The sequence below is a fragment of the Chelmon rostratus genome, chromosome 18, assembly GCF_017976325.1.
Source record: "Chelmon rostratus isolate fCheRos1 chromosome 18, fCheRos1.pri, whole genome shotgun sequence".
In the NCBI taxonomy this organism is placed as follows: Eukaryota; Metazoa; Chordata; class Actinopteri; order Chaetodontiformes; family Chaetodontidae; genus Chelmon; species Chelmon rostratus.
This window is the reverse complement of record NC_055675.1, coordinates 10,120,597-10,141,875: the sequence shown is the minus strand read 5'-3', so window position 1 is coordinate 10,141,875 and position 21,279 is coordinate 10,120,597. Positions and strand designations below refer to the sequence as shown.

At 42.3% G+C, this 21,279-nt stretch overlaps 1 protein-coding gene across 5 annotated transcripts; it reads right to left on the bottom strand.

Moving 5' to 3' along the window:
* Positions 1 to 54: 54 nt before the first annotated feature.
* Positions 55 to 20,639, bottom strand: ptk2bb (protein tyrosine kinase 2 beta, b). 5 transcript variants are annotated; one of them, XM_041959312.1, is made up of 31 exons: positions 20,514 to 20,639; positions 14,065 to 14,300; positions 13,660 to 13,838; positions 13,455 to 13,542; positions 13,249 to 13,328; positions 13,023 to 13,085; positions 12,708 to 12,762; positions 12,449 to 12,589; positions 10,964 to 11,038; positions 10,328 to 10,429; positions 10,089 to 10,206; positions 9,879 to 9,918; positions 9,614 to 9,645; positions 9,442 to 9,486; positions 9,255 to 9,352; positions 8,832 to 8,913; positions 8,642 to 8,742; positions 8,326 to 8,441; positions 6,896 to 6,996; positions 6,634 to 6,723; positions 5,704 to 5,908; positions 5,443 to 5,551; positions 4,261 to 4,320; positions 4,014 to 4,136; positions 3,686 to 3,838; positions 3,410 to 3,445; positions 2,570 to 2,594; positions 2,403 to 2,437; positions 2,025 to 2,159; positions 1,838 to 1,918; positions 59 to 1,361 (listed from the first exon to the last, which is right to left on the bottom strand). In XM_041959312.1, exons 2-31 carry the CDS (start codon positions 14,260 to 14,262, stop codon positions 1,146 to 1,148), a joined length of 2,982 nt encoding a protein of 993 aa, XP_041815246.1. In that variant the 5' UTR covers positions 14,263 to 14,300; positions 20,514 to 20,639; the 3' UTR covers positions 59 to 1,145. The 5 variants fall into 5 exon arrangements, with proteins under 5 accessions (XP_041815245.1, XP_041815243.1, XP_041815242.1 ...); XM_041959311.1 differs by having other exon boundaries at positions 55 to 1,361; positions 3,410 to 3,838; positions 9,255 to 9,349; XM_041959309.1 differs by lacking the exon at positions 20,514 to 20,639 and adding an exon at positions 19,176 to 19,195 and having other exon boundaries at positions 56 to 1,361; positions 3,410 to 3,838.
* Between the last annotated feature and the right edge of the window lie 640 nt (positions 20,640 to 21,279).

Sequence of the window (21,279 nt, the reverse complement as noted above, 5' to 3'; positions counted from 1 at the left end):
TATACATTTATTGAGTGGTATGAGGGCAGCTGTCCATCCTAAATATAGTTTCAGAGTCCACAACACAGTGAGACATGAAAGGAACAAACAAGTATACTTAACTTTGCAGGCACGTAATTAGCTATGTAGATATGTTTATATACTCTGTACTGAAACACAATGCCATAGTGCTGCAGGCAACAACTGTTCAATATAATGCAAACTCATTGATTTTGTACAGCTTCTACAGTCTTTGATAGACAGCATCAGATAGGTGTCGACTCGACATTTGCATTTGCTTTACATTGTACAGGTGTTGTCACCATTGGGTCTCAAACTTATAAAAACTGAGTACAGAAGGATCATTATCAGCACTTGACATCGACAGTATGTGCTAGCACTGAATGTGATCACAGATTTCACTGTGAGAGGATAATCTATATAGCATCTATATTTCAATACTCAACCACAGCAAGAGATATGTATCAATGAACAGGCATTAATGTGCGGCCGTATGCATCGTGGTATTTATTTTGTATCACTTGATTTACATGCTAGAATGTCATATTTTATAATAATTAATTGGACATAACATGAAAACCTTTGACTCTTCCAAACTGAACCTGAGACATATCTGACTATCCACACCACTGCAGTCCTCCTCTCATAATTTTACTTGAAACTATGTTCTGTATATATCAAGAATGAATTTTTTGGTTTCATCTTCTTTACGTTTCACTCAGGCTACAACACACAGGTTTGGAAGAGGAAACATTTAGAGTCATTTCAAACATTTGAAGTCTGTTGTACTTGTCTTACGACACATTTTATATGTACAAGGATGATTCTGTTTCTGAGCAGATAAGTCAATAACGCACCAATCACAAATGAGAACACGTGTCCATGTCTGAAATGACGGCATCCTAGACAAAGAGGCCATCATCAGTTTCAGTGTTTGAACTCGGTGAGCATACACATCCACGTTTTCCCGAGTTGTTGCATCATATTTAAAGTCAACAATACGACTCTAAGGAACTGCCACAACCTTGATTTAAGCAGTCTGATTACAAAAAACGACTGTGTGCATATGTTATTTCTGGCCGATAAATGTGAAGAAGTCTGATTTAAGCTTGATGTACGAACTGAATAACAGAGTTTATAGTCCACTAGGGGGCCACAGGCTTGGCTAAATTGGCCCTGACTCTGGCTTGGTCCACAGCATCCAACATGTTCTTGCTGTCCACGGCCAGAGTGTGTGCTGCGGCCAGCATCTGTTTCTTACACTCCTCCTTCAAAGAGGTGATGGCGTTCTGCTGGGCCAGCCGCATCTTGCTGATCAGCTCTGCCATGTCGTTGTTCAGCAGCTTCTGGGTGCCCTCGATCTGCAAACACAATGGATGATGTGTTGTATTTTTTGGGACGGGCGCTATGTCATGGGAGACGTGTTGATATGTCACAGTGGGAAAGGCACAGGTGTGAATAACATCAGTAAAGGCTGAATTCCATTTAGCTGCTTCACTTTCAGGGTCCTCGTGGTGCACATGCTGGCTCACTGTCAGTATGATGAATTACTGGGACACTTGAATAGAATGGAGACATGCTAATATTATTAGAAACACCAGTGCTTTGTGCAGACAGCACATACAGGACAGCATAATGTCCCTTATGTACATTTTGTTGACCCCCTGTGTGCATATCAGCAGGTGTTTTTGAAGTAATGGAAGCATTTCCTCTTTGCTTCTTGTCACTTTTTATTTCGGGGACAAGCAGCAGAAGCAGCTTGGGGCAGGAATCAATAAAGAAAGGAAGTAAAGAGATGAGAGAGTACAGAAAACAAGCTGCAGACACTATACAGTACCTCGGTCCTGACTGACTCGTGCAGGGTGGGCAGTATGTCATCCACATTGCGGATCAGGTCTCGTAAAGCCATCCCAACAGACTGTGGGCAGAGATCAGAGAGGGGAATTTATCAGCTGTGGGTTGGACTTCAGTTGCAAGTCATACTTCTTAAATTCAAAGTGAAAAACAGATGTGTCTCAGTGAACCTGGACAATGGTGATGTATTGTTCCGGACGCAGCTCGGTGATGTCATTCTTGAGCTGGACAACAACTTTGACCAGACCCATGACGGAGTGATACACCTTGTCGTCAGAGCGGTCCAGCTCAGCTGTGGGTGCAGGCTAAGGAAGAGGGAATAATGTGCTTTAATACTGAAAATCCTTATTAGACACCTTATAAGGATCACTGACACTCATTTAAATGCAAGGTGGCATCAGTGCCCTTTCAATTAAGGGGTAATTTTACATTTTTGAGATGATTGAGTTCATTATAAATTCTTATTTTAGTCCAAGCTAACATAATTAAATTTCCTTTTGAGTGTGTTTTAAGGATATTCCAATTCAAAACTGAATCGGTATAATTACCTGTGCTGTGAGCCGTGGGGGCTTCTCTGGAGGTGCTGCAGGGCAGACAGAGGACAACATGAGAGACAGAGAAAGAAAAGACAGAAGGGAGGATAGAGAGAGGAGTGATTATATTCAGAATGAATCCAGACGAAGTGAGGATTTGTGGATTTCCTCTAAGCACTCACCATTCTCAGCGTCAGCTTCAGGGGACTAGAAAGAATAAGAGATGAATCTCATGAGGAGAAGAAAATCCAAACATCCTCTCTGTAATGTCACTGTCAACATATCCAACAGCTCTCAAACACTATAGACAATAATGCACAAAGGTAATCCAAGTAAACAGCAGAATAGAATTCAGCAACAGAAATACCAAAGTTAAACGAAAAGTTCCCCTGGTTTTCATTTACATTGTTGTATATCCCCGATCTGTGTCACTCAATTCCTTATGATTAAATCTTACAAACTAGTAGCATCAACTTTCACTAAATGCACCTCCTGTACTTCAACTGATGGTGTCCTATATTTCCCAGAATGCCTGTTGATAATCCCCAATGAATAAAATATGAAGTTTTTTGCATTAAAATGAAGGTGATCACTGAAGTAGCATAGAAAACATCTATTTTTATGTGACCTTCCTTATGTTATTTTATTACTTAAATATATATTTAAATATGTGTATTAATATACATCAATATTATATGTCTTACTGTAAGAATGTATATGTTGCGTAACATACACTCACACACAAAGTGATCACAAACTGTCATCATTGCACTTTCACTAATTTCCAAATAATCAAGCTTATGTTACTGCTGCTGCAGAGGTTTCAGGTAGCTGAAAACAATGTTTTCTGTCTCCTTGTACCTGCACTCGAACACATCATGCAGACTACGCAAACTCCTGCATGTTGTGTGACATCATGCTGACTATATTTGGTTATTATGTTGCCACAGAGAACAAGCACGTTTTAGAGGTGGTCCTTTAATCTGACTCTGAAATCATAGTTTGCGCATGCAGTGACGTACCACTGTGCTAGCAGCGTCCTCTGGTCCCATGGGGTCCTGCAAAAGAACAGGCAGGTTCATTTTATAGCATATGAACATGGACTCCCTCTTTGGGACTGTTATCAGGGGAGCATTCAATTTAAGACTAGCGGGGCGTCGAGAGTGAACGAGTGGGCTGATATTGTTTAACGACACCTCGTCGAGCGTGGCCTCCAGGGCCACATTGAATTCAGAAGTGGAGGGACACAGAGTCACAGAGAGGGGGTTGACAAAAGTTAATGATGCTCTGCTTCCCACCAGGAGTCTCTCCTCCTTCTCCAGCCACTTTTTATCCTCCATCATCTGCTCTTTCTGCCGACGGAGGGTGTCCTGCATGTGCTGCCTCTCCCTCTGCCACAGGCGCTGAGCGTCCTCCCTGCTGTTTGCTTCCACTCTGAGAAACTCGCTCTCCTGGTATCAGAAGCATAACAAGAAGCACGATGGTTCACAGCGCAGAAATTCTCTTAATGCATTCATTTTAACTTAGGTGTAATGCTTTAGTGCGCAGGTTTACCAGCATTTAAACACGTGACTTCTAATGTAACAAACTGACACACACACACACACACCGTTGAGTCTTTCTTACCCCCATGCTTCGACGCCGAGGGGACCTGACCGGCAACGTAAGAGTGTTCATGGAGTCGACAGGGGACTGATATTCAGATGGGCTGGCCAGGTCGGGTGAGCTGGCACACAAAGCCTCGTTCAGCTGCACGCACACACACACACGCACACACACACATCACTTAGATAGAAATAAAGCTTGTTAAGTAAAGCCTGTCATCTCAGAGGAAACAGGCATCGTTAGAGGTTACCTGGGTTCACTACTGTACCTGAATGTGCAGACCAATACTGAGCGTGTTCCCAAACCTCCCTGGTTTCATTCTTGAAGGCTACAGCAAATATCAAAAAGATGTATTAAAACATTAAAACACATGCATTAAATCTGAATAATGTGTATGGAGCCAATTTCCTGTCATGACTTAACAAACGAATGAAGCATGTTTTACAAATGCCCTACAATTCACTGACTAACATCATTAACAAGCTCATGAATTCTCTTTTAAAAATACAAAACACAACGTGTTTCTAATGCATCAGGCATCAGAAACAAATACAACATCCTATCCTACACAGACAAAAAATGCTGCATGACTTTTGTCACAATCGTTGCGCCATGATTGTATTGATTTTTCTTACAGATGTCCTGAGTAATTCACCCTCCACAACAGCAGGTGGCCCTATGGGTCAATTTGAAAGCACTGGGAGGTGTCTATCGTTTTTCCAACCTACTTTGGGTGAAAACATGCGCTGACAGCTACAGCAGGTTGAAAAATAGATTGAATTTGTAAAATCCAGTTTCGCCAAAATCATTGAATAATGTTGTGTTTTTCGTCATACGGAAGTGGGCACGGCTTCATCTAAAAATAGGTTGGAAAACCGTAGACTGTATAAAACATGGATGTAGTGTCTGTGACGTCACCCACAGGTTTCTAAAGAGCCATTGTGAAGCTCAGTGATGGTGGCCCCAAACAGAGTGCCTGACTCTGCCAAACTCCTGGTTAACCCAAAAATGGGAAAAGAGGCGGAGCATGGGTGGAGCTGAGGAGGGCCACAGGAAGCCTGTTTGCAGAACCTAGCGGCTAGCTGTCACTCAAAGTGGCCATATTGCCCATAATTATATTTTTCAGGCCTGGAGGTTTCTGCTTTTGGAAAATGAATACACGCTTCACATGTTTAAATGCACTCACAGCGACACCTGTTGTTGTGGAGTGTGAATTAATCAGGACACTTGTGAGAAATTCCTCAGCACACCTGAGCCCAAAGTCATGTCATATTTTTTTTTGTCTTTGCGGGGTATATTTTTTGTACTTGTAAGACATGTTGTATTTGTTTCTGTTGCATGACGCATTATAAATATGTTGACATTTTCTGTTTGTTAAGTTTTGTCAGGGAAGTAGCTCCATATAAGTGCTGTTTTTGGAACATGTGACAGTGACTGAAGAGATTCACACCTTGGGTGGAGGCTCGTTAAAGTTGAACTTGCCATCGAAAAACTTTGTGGAGCGCGCTCTGTCCCTCTCTCTCTCCACTTCCTGCTCCTTCTCCATCTTGTGGACATCACTGAGAAATTAAAGTTATTATCTTGTCTTAGCAAAGAGGTACAACAATACACCTAATGGGCTACATGCTGCACTAAATCATTTCAAATCACTTCTTTTGAGAAGGTAGTTAGATCTTGGAGCTTGCCTTTTTAATATTTCATAAAGAAATACCTGATCTTCACTACCAGCTCAGTGAAGTTGGGTCTCTCTCTGGGGTCGTAGGACCAGCAGCGGGTCATGAGTGAGTAGAGGGCAGGAGGGCAGTTGTCTGGCTTGGGCAGCCTGATGCCCTGCTCCAGTTGGTTGATTACGTCTCTGTTCTCAAGCCAGAAAAACGGCTGCTGCCCAAAGCTCATTATCTCCCACATGCATACAGCTATCGGGCAGCACAAACACAGAAAAACACAGACAAAGAAAATCTAAGCAGTGAGGATGAGTCCATGTTTGCAAATCAGGTCATTAGAAAGGACACAAGTGGATGGTTTTCAGCAGAGGTCAGGTAGCATGGAGGTTGGCGTGGTCATAAAGGCCAACACAAGTGAAGACAGCGAGGAACACAACTTTTTTCCACAGAGACTACATTATGAAGCACTCAGTTTAAATGTGCTGGTGCTGCTGGTAATGAAACTATGAATAAACAAAGATGGAGGACCACACAGACTTCACACTTTGTATATGTAACAGCATTGAGCTGAATCAATGCACACATCAAAGTATATTACACTTAATTAAATATAATCAAATAAACTCAGTTCATAAGGAAATACCTGAGACCTAGCCGAGTCAGTGAGTTTAATTTATGTTTAAAATCTGTAACTGATTATTGAATCTTGTAAATAGGAGACCGTGTGTATGTATAGAAAGTGATTTCCAACCCATCACCCCTGTTTACCCTGAAGGAAGACATCGATCTGTGTGCCTACAGCACATTAAAAGTCTTTGGAAAGCTTTTTACCATTTCGTGAAATCACGCAGTGCTTGTTTGGGATGGAGATTAACCAGCCACCTGCCTGACGCCGTGTGCCAGCGAGTGTGCTTTCCTGCCTTGTGCCCCCAAACGAACCCCCTAAATGTCTTTGCGCTGTTTGTTCGCAAGCTCACCGAACATCCAGACATCACTGGCTGAGGTGAAGCGTCTGAAGTTGATGGATTCTGGGGCCATCCACTTGATCGGCAACCGAGTAACAGACGCTGCAAGGAAATGGAAGACGCCGGTATTTTGAGGTCAATGTATTTCATTTTTGAACAGGAATATAAAGAGTTGAGCATATTACTTCATGTTTCCTCTTTGCTCGTCCGTCTATTCTGAACAAAGACATGCAACAGTCCAATCAGCTTTGATTTTCCTTAGTGCATCTCTTACCTTTGTAGTACTCTTCATCCTCAATGTACCTGGACAGACCGAAATCTCCGAGCTTCACACAGTCTGGACTGGCGACTAGCACGTTCCGAACCGCAATGTCTCTGACAGAACACGAATAAGCCAAAGGTTTATGTGGGTGGAGATGAAGATGATGAAAACACAGACAACACAAGCAGAATTTGAGGAGCAGTCTGTTATGGACAGAGCAGAGAGATTTAAACGACCTCCAGCCCTCACTGATGTGACCTGTGCCGGCCTCTCGAGTGCTGCCGCGACTGCAGCAGACGATAACACCAGAGGAATGTTTGCATTTTCCGCACAGGCAGAAAATCATTTCCTTTGTGTTGTTTCTTCACGGGAGACTGAATCCACGAGTGGCTGCTTTGCTGCCTGAAACCTGTTGATAACATTCTGCAGGAGCAACTGAGTGAAACGTGTTTTTGTCGTCTCACATCAACTTTCGGCAATGTTGTGTCTTCATATAAATATTTATAAATTCAAAATAGAAAAGCTTACTATCTCATATGAGTCCATTTACATTCAGATGCTGTTTTGGCCTTTACTTTATTTTTCCAGCTACATCTATTGATAGGACTGTTGTTTTCCTCACCATCCCTGTAAAGCACCACTGTGCAGCAGAAATTTTTCAAGAACATACTGTGACTCTGCGTGATAAGCCCAGATTATTACAGGTTGTGCCTCTTTTCTTATGACAGTAACAAAGGACCTAATTTATCATACAGAACACCTATTAGACTCCAGCTTCGGCACATACTGAACAAACATTATCACTTCATACAAAATCAGCATGTGTTAGCTGGTCAGGTTGACTTAGAGCTGTTAAAGTGACGGGTTTGTCATCATCCCAGACTCACTTTACAGGAGATGTGTCAGTTGATTGGACAAGCTCATCGTGACTCATGGTCGTTGTGTGATCATTTTTTAAAGACAGTTAAATGTACAGTATGCAATTTCTGCCACTAGGGGTCTCTCAATCAACACAAAGAAAACAAAAGATGGGGTTTGATGATATGGTAAGGTGGCATGGGATCATGGAAGTTGTTGTCCTCACTGATAAGCAGCCACCATGGCCGATGAAAATCTCTCTGACTCAGTCAGAAAAGTTCATGGACGAGATAATGTGTTAAACTTTACGTTTCGCCAACTTCCTTCCTCACTCCATGAGGTATCATCTGATGCTTCAAAGTCAAAATGAAAATGAAAGGCACCATAACCTTGAATGAAATTGCAGGTTTTTCTGGGTTTAAACATTGTTGGAAACATTTGGGAGCACGCAAGTACACAACATTGTCAATTCTAGACATCCTAATATGGAAATGTTACACACTGTGCCTTTAAATCTACATGTTCTGTGTGCAGATGGATCCACTTCCTGGATAATAACACAAAGAACAGAAGGAGTCTCTCACCTGTGCACCATGTTGACCCCCTCGAGGTAGACGAGAGCTTTGCAGATCTGCAGGCTGAACAGCACCAGGGTTATTTTTGTCAGCTTGTTCTGGTTCTGAGTTAGGTAGTTCCCGAGCTGCAAGAACATCAGCATTTAAGTCAGAGAGGAGGTTCTGCATGAACATGGTCAGACATGACTCATGCCAGGTGTCAGTGGGCTGCAGTGCCTGACTGTGTGAATCCTTACGAGCAATGTCAGTCTCTAAAAAGTTCAATTACACAGCATGACTGCATTAAAACTGGAAATCAAACCCCGACATTAAGATTGACACTAACCTCTCCATACTGATAGAGCTCCATGACAATCCACACAGGATCCTCCTCGATGATCCCAATCAGTTTGACAATGTGCTGATGATCGAGGTTCTTCATAATAACTGGCAAATACACACAAAGTTTACTGTGCTGCTGTCATTGCTTTCACAGTTCTTTTATTGTTTTCTGCACATTTTTTTTCCCTGATTACCTGCTTCACTCATGAACTTCTCCATCACATCAGGTGAACAGTCTTTGCAGGTCTTCACTGCCACATTAACCCGCTCGCCATTCTGTTCAGCCAACAACCCAAAAAGACTCAGTGATGCTGGAAATGTTTAAGAGCATTGATGCAAACAGCACATTATATGCGCAGCCTGTTCATAATGTGAACAAATTCAGAATAAGCAGATATTCACAAAACTGTTTTTAAATCTACTCAAAAGTTGTGGAATGCTCCAAAAACACCTGTTTGGAGCATCCCAACTATTTTGGAGTCAGGTTTGTAATATTTTATGCAGCGACTCCTGCAAGCATTAATATTTTATGAATTTGCCTGTAGCCAGTTGGATATTTTTTCAAATCATTTTTTGCTCTTGGTATTGATATACTTCAACTCGGAAGATACACTTACATCTTTTTTGTAAACTCCATCGTAGACTTCCCCGAAAAACCCCTCGCCAAGGATTCGGCCGAGAACAATGTCATCTCGGGCGATGCCGTATTTAACTACTGCACAAGATTTAAACACGTGAAAGTTCAGCAGGGCCTTCCCACGGTTGCTGCTGTGCAAAAGACGTGAACGCAAACTCTCAACAAACCTGATTTTGGCCTTTCATCGAGAATCTCACAGTAGATATCTGACCCTGAAAATACAAAAGAAATGATCATGACCTCACTGCTTGTTTTTACAAGGTAACGACAGAAAGGTCTGGGTTTAAAAGCTGGATATGAAGATGTTACATATTGTCTTATATAAGGAGGTCAGCTCACCCATGCTGTGTCTGATGGAGCTGGTGTCTCTGCTGCTCCACAGAAAAGACAGAATGAGAGAAAGCCCCGATCATAAGTTTTCAAATCATGGCTCCTCAGAGCGCTGACAGAATGACTCAATAAAAACAGTCTTTCTCATCAATAACTCTCAACTTTTCATTTCAAATCACAGCCAAGGAGAGGATGAGTGCAGATTGGACTCTGAGAGCTGAGAAAGGGCATGAAGTTTTAAATCAAAGTCGTAAAACAGCCATAATCCACTCACCCTGTCGGAATGTCAGGTAGAGAACTTCGTGCATTGGCATCTAGAATATAAATTGGTTATGATAATTAAGTTTAAGTAATAGATTCTAATTATCCTTTATGCAGACTTTAAGGCTCCATCCTTAAAAACAACACATTCCTGCCCTTTATTGTAGCAGTAACCACGGTGATGTTGAGAAAGCAATAGAGGAAGCAGCCGAGTCGTACACACCTTTATTTTGCCGGTAGATAACACTGTCATCTGTGTCATTTTCCAAACGGCAGTACCCATCAATAAGATCCATCATGTTCTCTGCCATAGGGACGGTGGCCACATTGATCGACAGGCACTATCAGAGACGGCATGACAAAGACGGATCAAATATCCTGTGTCCTTACTAATTTCAGCTGCTCCGATTCTGTACAAAGTAATATTGTATAACAGGGAGATAGTGGCGTTGTGGTACTTACTTGTCTGGCCCCCTCTATGTCGAGGTTCATGAGAGCCTTGCCGTCGCCCTGAGATAAGCATTGAATTTTCTTGATCTGTTTGAAGTCGGCTAGAAAAACAGGCTGAGGCACAAAAAAAAGAACACAATGAGTTCAATTATGATGGAGGCGATTACATTTGCCGGCTGTGTCAGGACCAGTTACTTTAAGAAATTATGGGATTGCTTGAAAGGACTAGCTGGACATTTTGGGACATGCACTTAAGTTCTTGTGCCTGCACGATAAATATGAAGTAGCCAGCTAGCTTAGCTTAGCATAAAGACTTGAAACAATGGGAAAGACTCCTCTAGAAACCTCCGGTGTTCACTAAGTTTGTTTCATCTGTGCAGAAACTGACAAATTGTGATTTTCCATGGGGTTATACTGCATGTAGGACTGTTTCCTCTCTTTATGCTAAGCCATGCTAACAGGCTACTGGCTGTAGCTCCATGTGGCATCACCGTTCTCATTTAACTGCAAGAAAGCGAATAAGCGGATCTTCCAAAATGTCCTTTAACGTACAACATTGATCCAGGCGAGACAGATTGGGTATTTAACTCAACATGATGTGCTATACGATGAAAGGTCAAATCCCTCCCTTCCCTTCAACATGCTTACCGCTGAATTCTTCTGTGTGCGTTGGCGAATCCCCCTCCCGCCGATGACCAGCTCCACCGACAGACTCCAGCCTTGCTGTTGACAGGTGAGAGTGGTTAAATGATTGTAATGTTAACATGAGGAAGAGCAGACTGAGGCTTGGAGATCCTCATGTCTGTGACTATCATGATGTTCAAAAAGAGGTCCGCAAGCGTCCTTTGATGCTCAGCCGACTAAAGTGGTGCAGGATTGCTTTGCTTAACTGAGACAGCTAATAAAGATCAGGTCGCTCCTTTCCTCTGCAGACTTGGAAAATGTCACACACGCTTTCATCTCTTCCAGACTTGACTATTGCAATGCACTGGAGCATTAGCAGGCGTAACATCCAAAGAAGCTGAAATTGGTACAAAGGCAACACATACTAAGAGAAGTGACCACGTTACACCAATCCTGAGTTTTGGAATTGATTTCAAGATTTTACAACTTGTTTTTAAAGCCTTGAGCAGTCTGACTCCTGTCTGTATCTTCATTAGTCTATTATCATATGGCTTTGTCTTAACTGATGGTATTTCCTGTAATTATTTACATTGTTTTATCTTTTTTTATATCTTAAGTTCTGGATCCCACAACCCTGTTTCCAAAAAAGTTGGGATGCTGTGTGAAATAGAAACACAATGCGATGATTTGAAAACCATTAAGACCCCATAATTAATTGGAACTAGCTCAAAGACAACAGATCAAACGTTGAAAATATGTTGTGGAAAACGATATCCTCATTTAGTTTAGAGGGTTGGTGCCAGCAACAGGTTTCAAACAAGTTGGGACAGTGGCAACAAAAGACTGGAAAGGTTGTGAAATCCTAAAAGAAAACAGCTGGTGGAACATCTCGCAATTAATCAGGTTAACTGGCAGCAGGTGAGTATAATGATTGGGCATAAAAAGAGCCTCCAGAGAGGCTGAGTCTTCCTGAAGTAAGGTTCACCGCTCTAAAGCAGCTGAACTGACCTTCCTGCAGTCCCGACTACGACAACTACGACTACGAAAACAAAGGAGACTCTGATCAAGCAGAAATGGGAAAACATTCCAGTTTGAAAATGACAGCAGTTGGTCTCCTCGGGTCCCAAACGCTCACAGCAGTGTTGTTAAAAGAGGAGGTGATGCAGCAGAGCGGCAAACACGACCCTGTCACAACTCTTTTTGAGAAGTGTTGCTGGCATCAAATTCTTAAATGGGGATATCATTTTCAAGAACAATGAAATTTCTGTTTCAATATTTGAACTGTTGTCTTTGTGCTAGTTTCAATTCAATATGAGGTTTCAGTGTTTGGCAAATCATCGCATTCTGTTTCTTTTTGTGTTTTACAGCGACCCAACCTTGTATTTGCTTTTATTACACAGTTTTTAAGTTTTTACTGTATAGCACTTAGTAACTTGGCTTTTGAAAGGTGGCCCATAAATAAAGTCGGAGAGTTGTTGCTCAGAATCTGAACATAACGTTGCCACTCACCACTAGTTCACATGGGAAAACCTCTTCATCACAATTGACGAAATCTTTGAGCGTCTCAAAAAACTTGACCATACAGTCGTCCTCCTTGAGCGTTGCGTACTGTTGAAATGTTTGCTGGATCAACTTCCGTAGCTGCCTTGACTGGATCACAAACAGGGAAATTTGATTTGATTTACTCATTTAATGTACAATCTGATGATGGTCTAAATCAGGAAAATAAAAGTCATTAAGAACTGAAGTCGTAGTGAGGATAGTTTACCTTCTTGCTGTTGATCAGCTCCGGAGGAAAGAAAAGGTCCAGGCCCACTTCTTTTCTGCAGTTGTAAAGCACAATTTAGAAAAAGATTAAAACCAAGCCTGATTAAAACATCATATGTCACCAGATTAGTGAACTACAAGTCAAAGCCAAGCTGCTCCAAGACATTTCTATCATCATCCAGTGCGGCTTTAAAAAGGCTTTGATGACTGTAACTAAGGCTCTATATTAACCATACAGAGCAAAGTGATCGTCTGAGTGAAGCTGCCGAATGTCGCCACAGTTACAGTTACAACATTAAGGAGAATAAACACTCACTCTAGCAGCTCGAAGTTGGACTTCTTCTCTAGACCTTTTGAATTCATGTCCTTATAGAACCTCCTGTGAAAAGGGTAAAAGAAAGCATCTCAGCAACTAATAAATCCTATACAACCAATTGTTCTTCATCCCAAACAGTAAGTCAAGCTCTCACCATTGGACATTGGAATAAAACGAGTGAAATTACAAGTGAGAGCCAAAGAACAGGAGGAAAGCAGTGACTCACCTGATCTCCAAACAGCCGAGCTGCAGCGCCATCCCATCGCTGACCTTACTGGCATGATACTGCATGTAATCACTGCGCACCTGTCACAGTTAAATGAAACAGAGGACTCAGACACCCCAATATAAACTTCATTAATGCTGGACTATTACACAATTGTCCCACTTCCTCCCTGTGTAGAAAGTAAACACAACACTGCAGCTTGTTACCTGTTGGTAAAAATAGACTAACGTAGATCTGTCATCTTTGAATTTTTCCAGGAAATTGACAGGAACGTATCTGATACGAAGGTCGTACCTGTATTAAAAAAAAAAACAAAACGCGGGTTTATCAAACACTGTAGATGTCTCTCATCGGATAACATCCGAACACGAACTCTGCAAGGTCAAAAGCGTCTGAGCAACTGGTCCGTACCTCCACTCAGCTTCCACGTGATGGCTCTCGTAGCGCTGCTCCACCTCCCCGACGGTCAGATCCGGATGCAGCCAGTGAAGTTCGTCGGACTTCAGGTGCTTCAGCAGGAGGCCGTAGCATCTACCGTGTTCGATGTTCGGCCCCAGTCGGCCACTGACCAGAATGGAACGAATGATGGCCTGAAGGAGACAGAGTGAGCAGGAGATAACTTTTATTGCTGTACACTCAGAGATTATTTGTGCACTGATAAAGGATTTATTATCTCTCCTGCATGTTCAGGAGGCCAAATAAAACCTCCTTCCACCTCTTCCAGCCTGCAATCTCAACTCAAAATAAAGTAAGATTTCTTTATCACAGTCACATCACCCACCTCCCTTTCTCATATATTTTTACGATTACTCTCACCTTTATTTGCCAGGAGCTGTCACATTTAACCAGCTTAAAGTTCTTGCCCAGGTTGTTGTTGGTGCAGAAGCACACTTTGAGGATCTTGACGGGCCCTCCGTCACCAGTGAACTGCGATTCGGGGCTAGACTCTAAGCCACTTTGTCTTGGACTGGGCACCTTCCAGGACAAGGTGTCACCGGACATCACCTCATACATTGTCAAGGCTGGGTCGGCACCATCATACCCACATCATCCTTTTGACAGACAGAGGAAAGAGACTGGGATTAATTGCAATCTTTAAACCTGCCGTAGATAGATTAGAAAGGCGGAGGAGGACAGCCTGATTTAGGCAATAAGATGCTGGTTTTCAAGATTGCGGTGCAGGAAAAGGAAAGATCTAACTGCAATATTGAATGAAAGACTGTAGTGACAATACTGTGTCTTAAACACAAGAGTACACACTGTTCTGTGACTTGCTTCATCATAGTACTACAGTCATGCTATGCTTCACATTGATGCTGTGATCTTGTGCCATGTGGTGTCTATGACTCACATCATTTGACTCTCAGATTACATTCCTTCCTAACCGTGAGTTCAAGTGATTCATGAAGAAAAACTGTGACAGTGTGGAGACTTGTACGTACCGTCCACATCAATGAGGAAAATTCCTCCTTGTCCCTGAACGTGCATGTAACAGGCCGACAGGGACAGCAACATGTCCGAAACCCAAACAACACCTAAGTTTATCTGAAACCAAACAACAGTGACTAACAGAGCGATGACTAACCAGCCCATGTAGTAGTTTCTTGGCTCTTATGCAACTTGTGTTGGTTCATCCTACATGCAAGAATCTGCTGTGAAAAAAGTCCAACTGAAGCAGATCATCTGTCCTTCTTAAAGCAATGATTTGACATTTTGGGAATCGCTCTTACCTGCTTTATTGCCAAGAGTGACAACACTCCCATATATGTCCATATTAAGGTAGAGCCAGGACACGGTTATCTTAGCTTAGCATAAAGACTGAAAACAGCTAGCCTGGCTGTGTACACAGTTAACAAAATCTGCCTTTAAAGCTCACCAATTAACACTCTGTATCTCGTTTGTTTAATCTAACTAAAATGGAAGTAGTCTGTCGGTCCATATGTTTGTACTTCTGTCCTTCAATTTCCTCAACAACCGTTCATCTGTTCATCCGATCAACTTCACAGGTGAATTGCTGAGGACCTAAGGAAGTACAGTGTCCATAGCCAGCTCTTAAGATCTACAGGACTTATTCATTAGTAGTGTGTTACTACTGTGTAGTGTACTGCAGTACATTCAAGAACAGGTGAAGACAGAGAGACGAGATATTACATTGTAAGTCTGTCGTTGTAGCTTTTGGAATGAACGCTTTTGTTCCCTGAATAGCCTGGCCTAAATAGCTAGTTAGCCTGGTCGCAAAAAGCTAGCTGTTAGCAATGACAGCAGCCAGCTGATTATCTCCTGTTCCCTATTAAGCTGAATGCTATCTTTGTTTGAAATCACAATTAATATTTGTGTCCTGGCCATTTCATTTCACTAAACTCAAACAAATGAACTCTCGGAATGAACACCTTTGTTCCAAGAAATAGCCTGGTCCCAAAAAGGTAGCTGATTATCTCATGTTCTCACGCTAGGGGACACAACATTCACGGAAGGTGTCCATCCCAGCACCCAAGTGAGCGGGTCTTCAGAAATACTTGAGGAACACCAAACATGCACACTTTGAACGGGCACTGTGCTGGTAGGTAAAAAAAAACTGACAACCAAAGATGACAATTTACGATTTTATGGTGGGTTACATACCAGACTATTGCTTGGCCAAGTGCAGCGACTTCCTGGAGTTGCTGCGAGGTCGTTTTCACCCTTCAGTTTTAGCACAGATTAAACGAACAAGATACAGTTTGCCAGCTTGTAAGCTTTAAGTGCTAGAAGGTGGATTTTGTTGCCTAGCCAGGCTAGTTTTTATGCTAAGCTAAGCTAACTGTCTCTTAGCTCCAGCTGTATATTTAGCATACAGACATGAGAGCGATATTGATCTTCTCATCTTACTCTCGGAAAACGGATACGTGTATTTCCCAAAATGTCAAACTATTCCTTTAAGACATATATAGCTCATGCAAAATACATCCCAGCAGCTGGGGATCCTGCTCCAACCACTGCTTCCACACACAGCCACAACCACAGCTACGAATACACGACTGGAAACCACTGAAGTCTTCTCACTGCACACACACGGTGGATGAACTTTCAGGTTACATCTGACATTGGGAAGGGCAGAAACCCACTGATGCATCAAATAAAAAAAAGGAGCGAAATACATCCAGAGCTGCTCTCACCTCAACAACCTGAACACATTCGACCTCGGCTCCTCACATTAATATCCTGCCCTGTCAATCAAAAACCTGAGGGGATGTTGACTCAGCAAACAGAGAAAGAGTGAGCTAAATACTTGACAGCAACCTTGAAAACACGCCTGGCTATGAGAGAGAGATTCTGCCAGTTACCCACCTCACAACAGTGTCCATCAGAAAAGGGCCTTTTGGCATTCACAGCGTGTTTTCTCATAAATGAACCTCCATGCTGTCAGTCTGCCGTGAGGGAGCTGAGCTCTGTTAGTTCCTCTCAGGGCTTTCCGACGCTGTTGGACGGGGTTGTGTTTTGTTAGCCTGAGGCCATGAATTCCCCAGCAGGGCCGTGTGGGTGTGTTTGTGTGTAAGTATGCGTGTGTGTGTGTGTGTGTCGTGAGAAGGAGAGAAAGGGAAAGAGAGTGAAGATGAGTGTGCAGCCTGGCCGGCATGTTGCACCATCACCTGGGTGTGGGAGGCCTGATAAGGGTGGATTGAGGAGGCAGAGGGTGAAGTTTAGGAGTACTTCTAAGAAAAAAAAAAAAAACATGCTTGGATTAGAGCATGTGGGGCTGTGGATACACAAATACGCTTCCTTGGCTCATGTGGAAGAAGCGATGAGTAAACCTAGAGGCGTATATATGTTACAGATTGATCGGGCAACGTTGTGAAATCTGCAGCCAAAAAAACAGCCAAAAAAAAAAAAAAAAAACTCGGGAGAATGTTTGGGCATGTTTTCTCTGTCACTGCTGAATTCCTGTGACCTCCACTCTCCTTCAGCTAACAAGTGGGTGAGACTCGACTTTAGTCTCTAATGCTTAAACACTAAAAACCAAAACAATGGGGCTAGATATATTGACGCTGGTGAAAACGAGGCAGCATAACAAACCTCAATGGACCTTTTTCACTGCGCACACTTTGACTTGTCATAGCAGAAAAAGCACAGCTGACTACATGAAGTGTTCCGGGAAGCCTCTCCGGCAGGCCAGCACGCACAATACCAAACCAGGCTCACCTAAACGCAACGCAGCCATCACTAATGTTATTAGTTACACCTGTGCCATTCCTGCTTCGACATGTCAGAATGTGTGCTTAATGAGCCTGTCGATACCTAAACCTGGCATCAAATTACAGCTTAAGTGATTCGCCGATTAGTGAAATGACATTAAATTTCAAAAATCAATCATGTAAGTCATTGTTCGAGCAAAGATGCCAAACGTTTGTGCTTGAAAATACAGTTTTTCTTTGTCAAAAAATTTGAAGAAGCCACGTTGGACTTCAGGAAGATGTAATGGACATTTTTTCATTATTTCCAAACAATTACTGACAATTAATTAAATGATTTGTGAAAATAATCATAGCTGCAGCTATTGACTGTTCTCTATTTAGTTATTTAAAGCTCAAAATCACATTTTAAATTTAGATTGTATATAGACTGTATTTATTATGTATGTTTTTGTATTTCAAATTTGAGGAGTTTTGGTTTATTTTGCTTAAAAAAAAAAGAGATGTGTTTATATTTCTTAAAATAAGGTCTTGTTTTGGTATCAGTATGAAAAGTCAAATATCATATTGCCGTTAGCATTGAAAATCTTCAAATGATGATGGATATAATGAGGCTGTATCACATAATTTTGTTACAATCCACTCACCCTGAGCTTTTCTTATAATTTCATAGTCTACCTATTACTTTGTAAGCAGGGCAGTCAAAGCAGATGAAGAACAAATCTGCATCACTTAACAATGCAATGCAAAAAAAAAAACCCTGATTCAAATCACTGACAGCCATAAAGTCCTTTCTTCTAGCTGTTTTTAACAGTTCTGCAGGTTTTTCAAGTGAACAAAAGCGACACTCTCCAGGCTCGCAGTGTTGTTGCCTCTCTCTCACACACACACACTGTCAAGCTGGCACTTGAGTTGTTATGGTAACTGTAACTGTTCCCGAGGGAGATTTTCATCACGAACCGACACCAAGGTGGAGTGAGCGAAGTCTTTCAACGCTCAGCCACAACAAACGCTGCAGCGGGACAATAAATAGGAATATTCAGTACCCAAACATTTGTCTAGATTAACGGTTATTCCTGCTCATCACAGCTGCCGCTACTGAGCCGTCGTGCTCTGTTAGTAATGTACAGTATGTACGGCGGGAGGTGAGTGACGGGGGCTGATTCAGGGTGACGGATTGTGACAAATGAGAACGAGATTCCACAGCAGCAGGTGGAGAAGCAACAGACTTCAACAAGGCTGCACCTGAGCAGGCAGGCTGGAGCGGTTTTGCACTGCAGCATGTGTCCGAGAAATTGTTCTGACCGCACACAGGCGGGAAACGCCTGAAAGAAGGTTTAACCAGAATAACTACATGATTATTCATGTACTTGCTGCCAGACTATCTTGCTACTAAGGCTACGCTGCTAGTTTCTGTATAGTCAGTCCATTCTGAGAGTTCCTACCAGAGCCAGGCCGGTAAACCTGCCAGATCGATATCGTGGCCTGTATCAGCTTACTGCAAATATATTTTTATATCTGTGCGTATGCAATTTTCATAATCAAACAATTGTTTCAGTCATTTTTCAAGCAAAAGAGCCAAACATTCATTACTGAGGATTTGTTGCCTTTCTCTATTTTACATCAGTGTAAACAAAGTATCTTCAGGCATCCAAGAAAACAATAATACATTTTTTCACTATTTTCTGACATTTGAGAGACCAAACGATTGAGAAAATAAGAAGAAAAGAAGAAGTATAAAGTCGTGGACTCAAATACCGTATCAGCGTGTCTTGTGATTGGTACGCTCGCTCCACGTGAAAGCGTCTTTCGTCAGACGCATCCGCATGTCCCTGCAATGTCACTGCTTTCATTCACACAACAGCCATACCGCCATTTTCCCTGTTACTAGGTCCTGAGGTGGGAAAGTGGTAGTACAGATTTCTCTGAATATCGCTGTTCTCACTCACACCATGACCATGCAGGGATGTAGATAAGCAGATATATACTACTGTATATATAACTACCAAATATCAGTACCAGCCTCAAAAATCCAGAATCAATGAGGCTGTAGTTCCTACACAGGTCCAACCTCTGGCTGTTTCTGAGCAGTGTGTCTCTGAGCAGTGTGTCTCTGAACACTGTGTCTCTGAGCAGTCTATCTCTGAGCAGTATGTCTCTGAACACTGTGTCTCTGAGCTGTCTGTCTCTGAACAGTCTGTGTAAGTCAACTGCACAGTGGTGCAATGGAGGACACGCTGTCTTTGCCAGAATCTGTCATGACATGCACCTCTGAGTGTATCAATACCCATTCCAAGTGTCATCACATGCAGTTTGTGTGTTATAGGAAAACATTATAGGAAAACTGTCAGCAACAAACTCTGAGAAATCATCTCATGCTCTCTATCAGACTGTACTATCTCTTCAAAGGTAATGTAAGATGTTTTCCAGGCAAAAATCTGCTGATTGTATAACTCATATATCGGCTGGACTATCTGGGCTTTGTTGACATATCACTGAACTAAAAATGGTGGAAAGAGCTCGTCGTTTCTCATGGAGAGAGAGTTATAGCAGCTATGAAATGCGAGCGCACAGGCCTCGTAGTGAAGCCTCTTCTCCAGGTAGGTGCTTGTCAACACAGGCAGGATTTCAGACAGGCCTGCTCTCTGAGCAGCGTTGTGCAGAGGGTCTGCACGCTGCAACGTCATGACCCCAGGCGCTGGAATGTGCCTGGCTGCTGCTCCACCTGCACAGACTTGCTTTGATAATGAACAAACTCCTCTCTCTGGGAGAAAATGGCAGTTTGTGCTTCACATCGTAACCAGTTCATTACCTGGAAAACACAGTTAGTCAAGCTGCAAAGCCAAGTTTCACGTTTTGCACAGTCCCACCAAAAAAAAAAGCAAATAAAATCTGTTAACAAGGAAAATCACATGTTGTTTACCACCAGTTAAACACCAAAAGTGCAGGTTAAAGCTTCACCTGTTTACAACCTCTGTAAAGTGGGCCTGTTGCAGCACTTGTGTTAGTTGTAATGGCCTTTTTAGCCCACCTCAGCAGAAATTAGAGACCCTATGCTTAAAATACACCTGAACACGTGTTAATCCTGGGTCATACCTGATTCTGATTGAATTCCTCTGAGAAGAAGCGCTTGGCAGAAAGTGTTATTCCTCTCGGAGAGTCCAGGCCTGACAGTTTGTCCCTCACAGCCGAGCGGGAGGCGGCAGGTAGCCACTCCCTCACCTATGCAATTCTGCAGCAAGGTGGGCCAACTTCCTTATTCCCCCAGTGTCAGGGCATGTGGCGCACTTCCTCTTATTTTTTCCCATGAAGTTTCACAATATATATATAAAAAAACACTTTGTGTCTGCTTCTTGTGTTTGTGTGTTGAGTCTGCTCAGTTGTGGACTCGTTCAGAAGTAGGAAAACGTCACGGTCAAAACTTTGCCAGTTAAAACGCTCAAAATACGTCGTTTAAGCAAGTTATTTAGATAAAAACAACGACTTTACTATGTTGAAGGGTTATTTTGCTTTCTTGTCCTGGAGGAATATGACCTTTAGCGCGCACCTCATTTGAATATTGGTCTTTATTCTGTACATTATCGTGCACAATTCATCCGTATTTTCAATCGTCTTCATTAGAGACCATCTTCAAGTATATACTTATAACGTTATAATGGTGTAATTACGCGCTCTTAACCGCAGGTGTCGCTGTTGCTTTAAAAAAAGAACTAGGACTTAGAAACTGGCTTTAAAGACCCTTATTTTATATTTAAATGTACTTCACAGTTACATTCATGTAAAATCATAGAGTCATAGTCATAGAGGAATCAATTTTAAAAGTGTCACAAATACAAACATTTTCACAAAACTTTATTGAGAG

Coding starts and splice junctions, on each gene's coding strand:
- ptk2bb (XM_041959307.1), bottom strand. CDS start 14,262: ATGTATGAGGTGATGTCCGGTGACACCTTGTCCTGGAAGGTGCCCAGT. Junction 11,039..12,448: donor TTTTCCCATGTGAACTAGTG/GTGAGTGGCAAC, acceptor ACCTGTCAACAG/CAAGGCTGGAGTCTGTCGGT. Junction 9,353..9,441: donor CGATGAAAGGCCAAAATCAG/GTTTGTTGAGAG, acceptor AATCTTGTGCAG/TAGTTAAATACGGCATCGCC.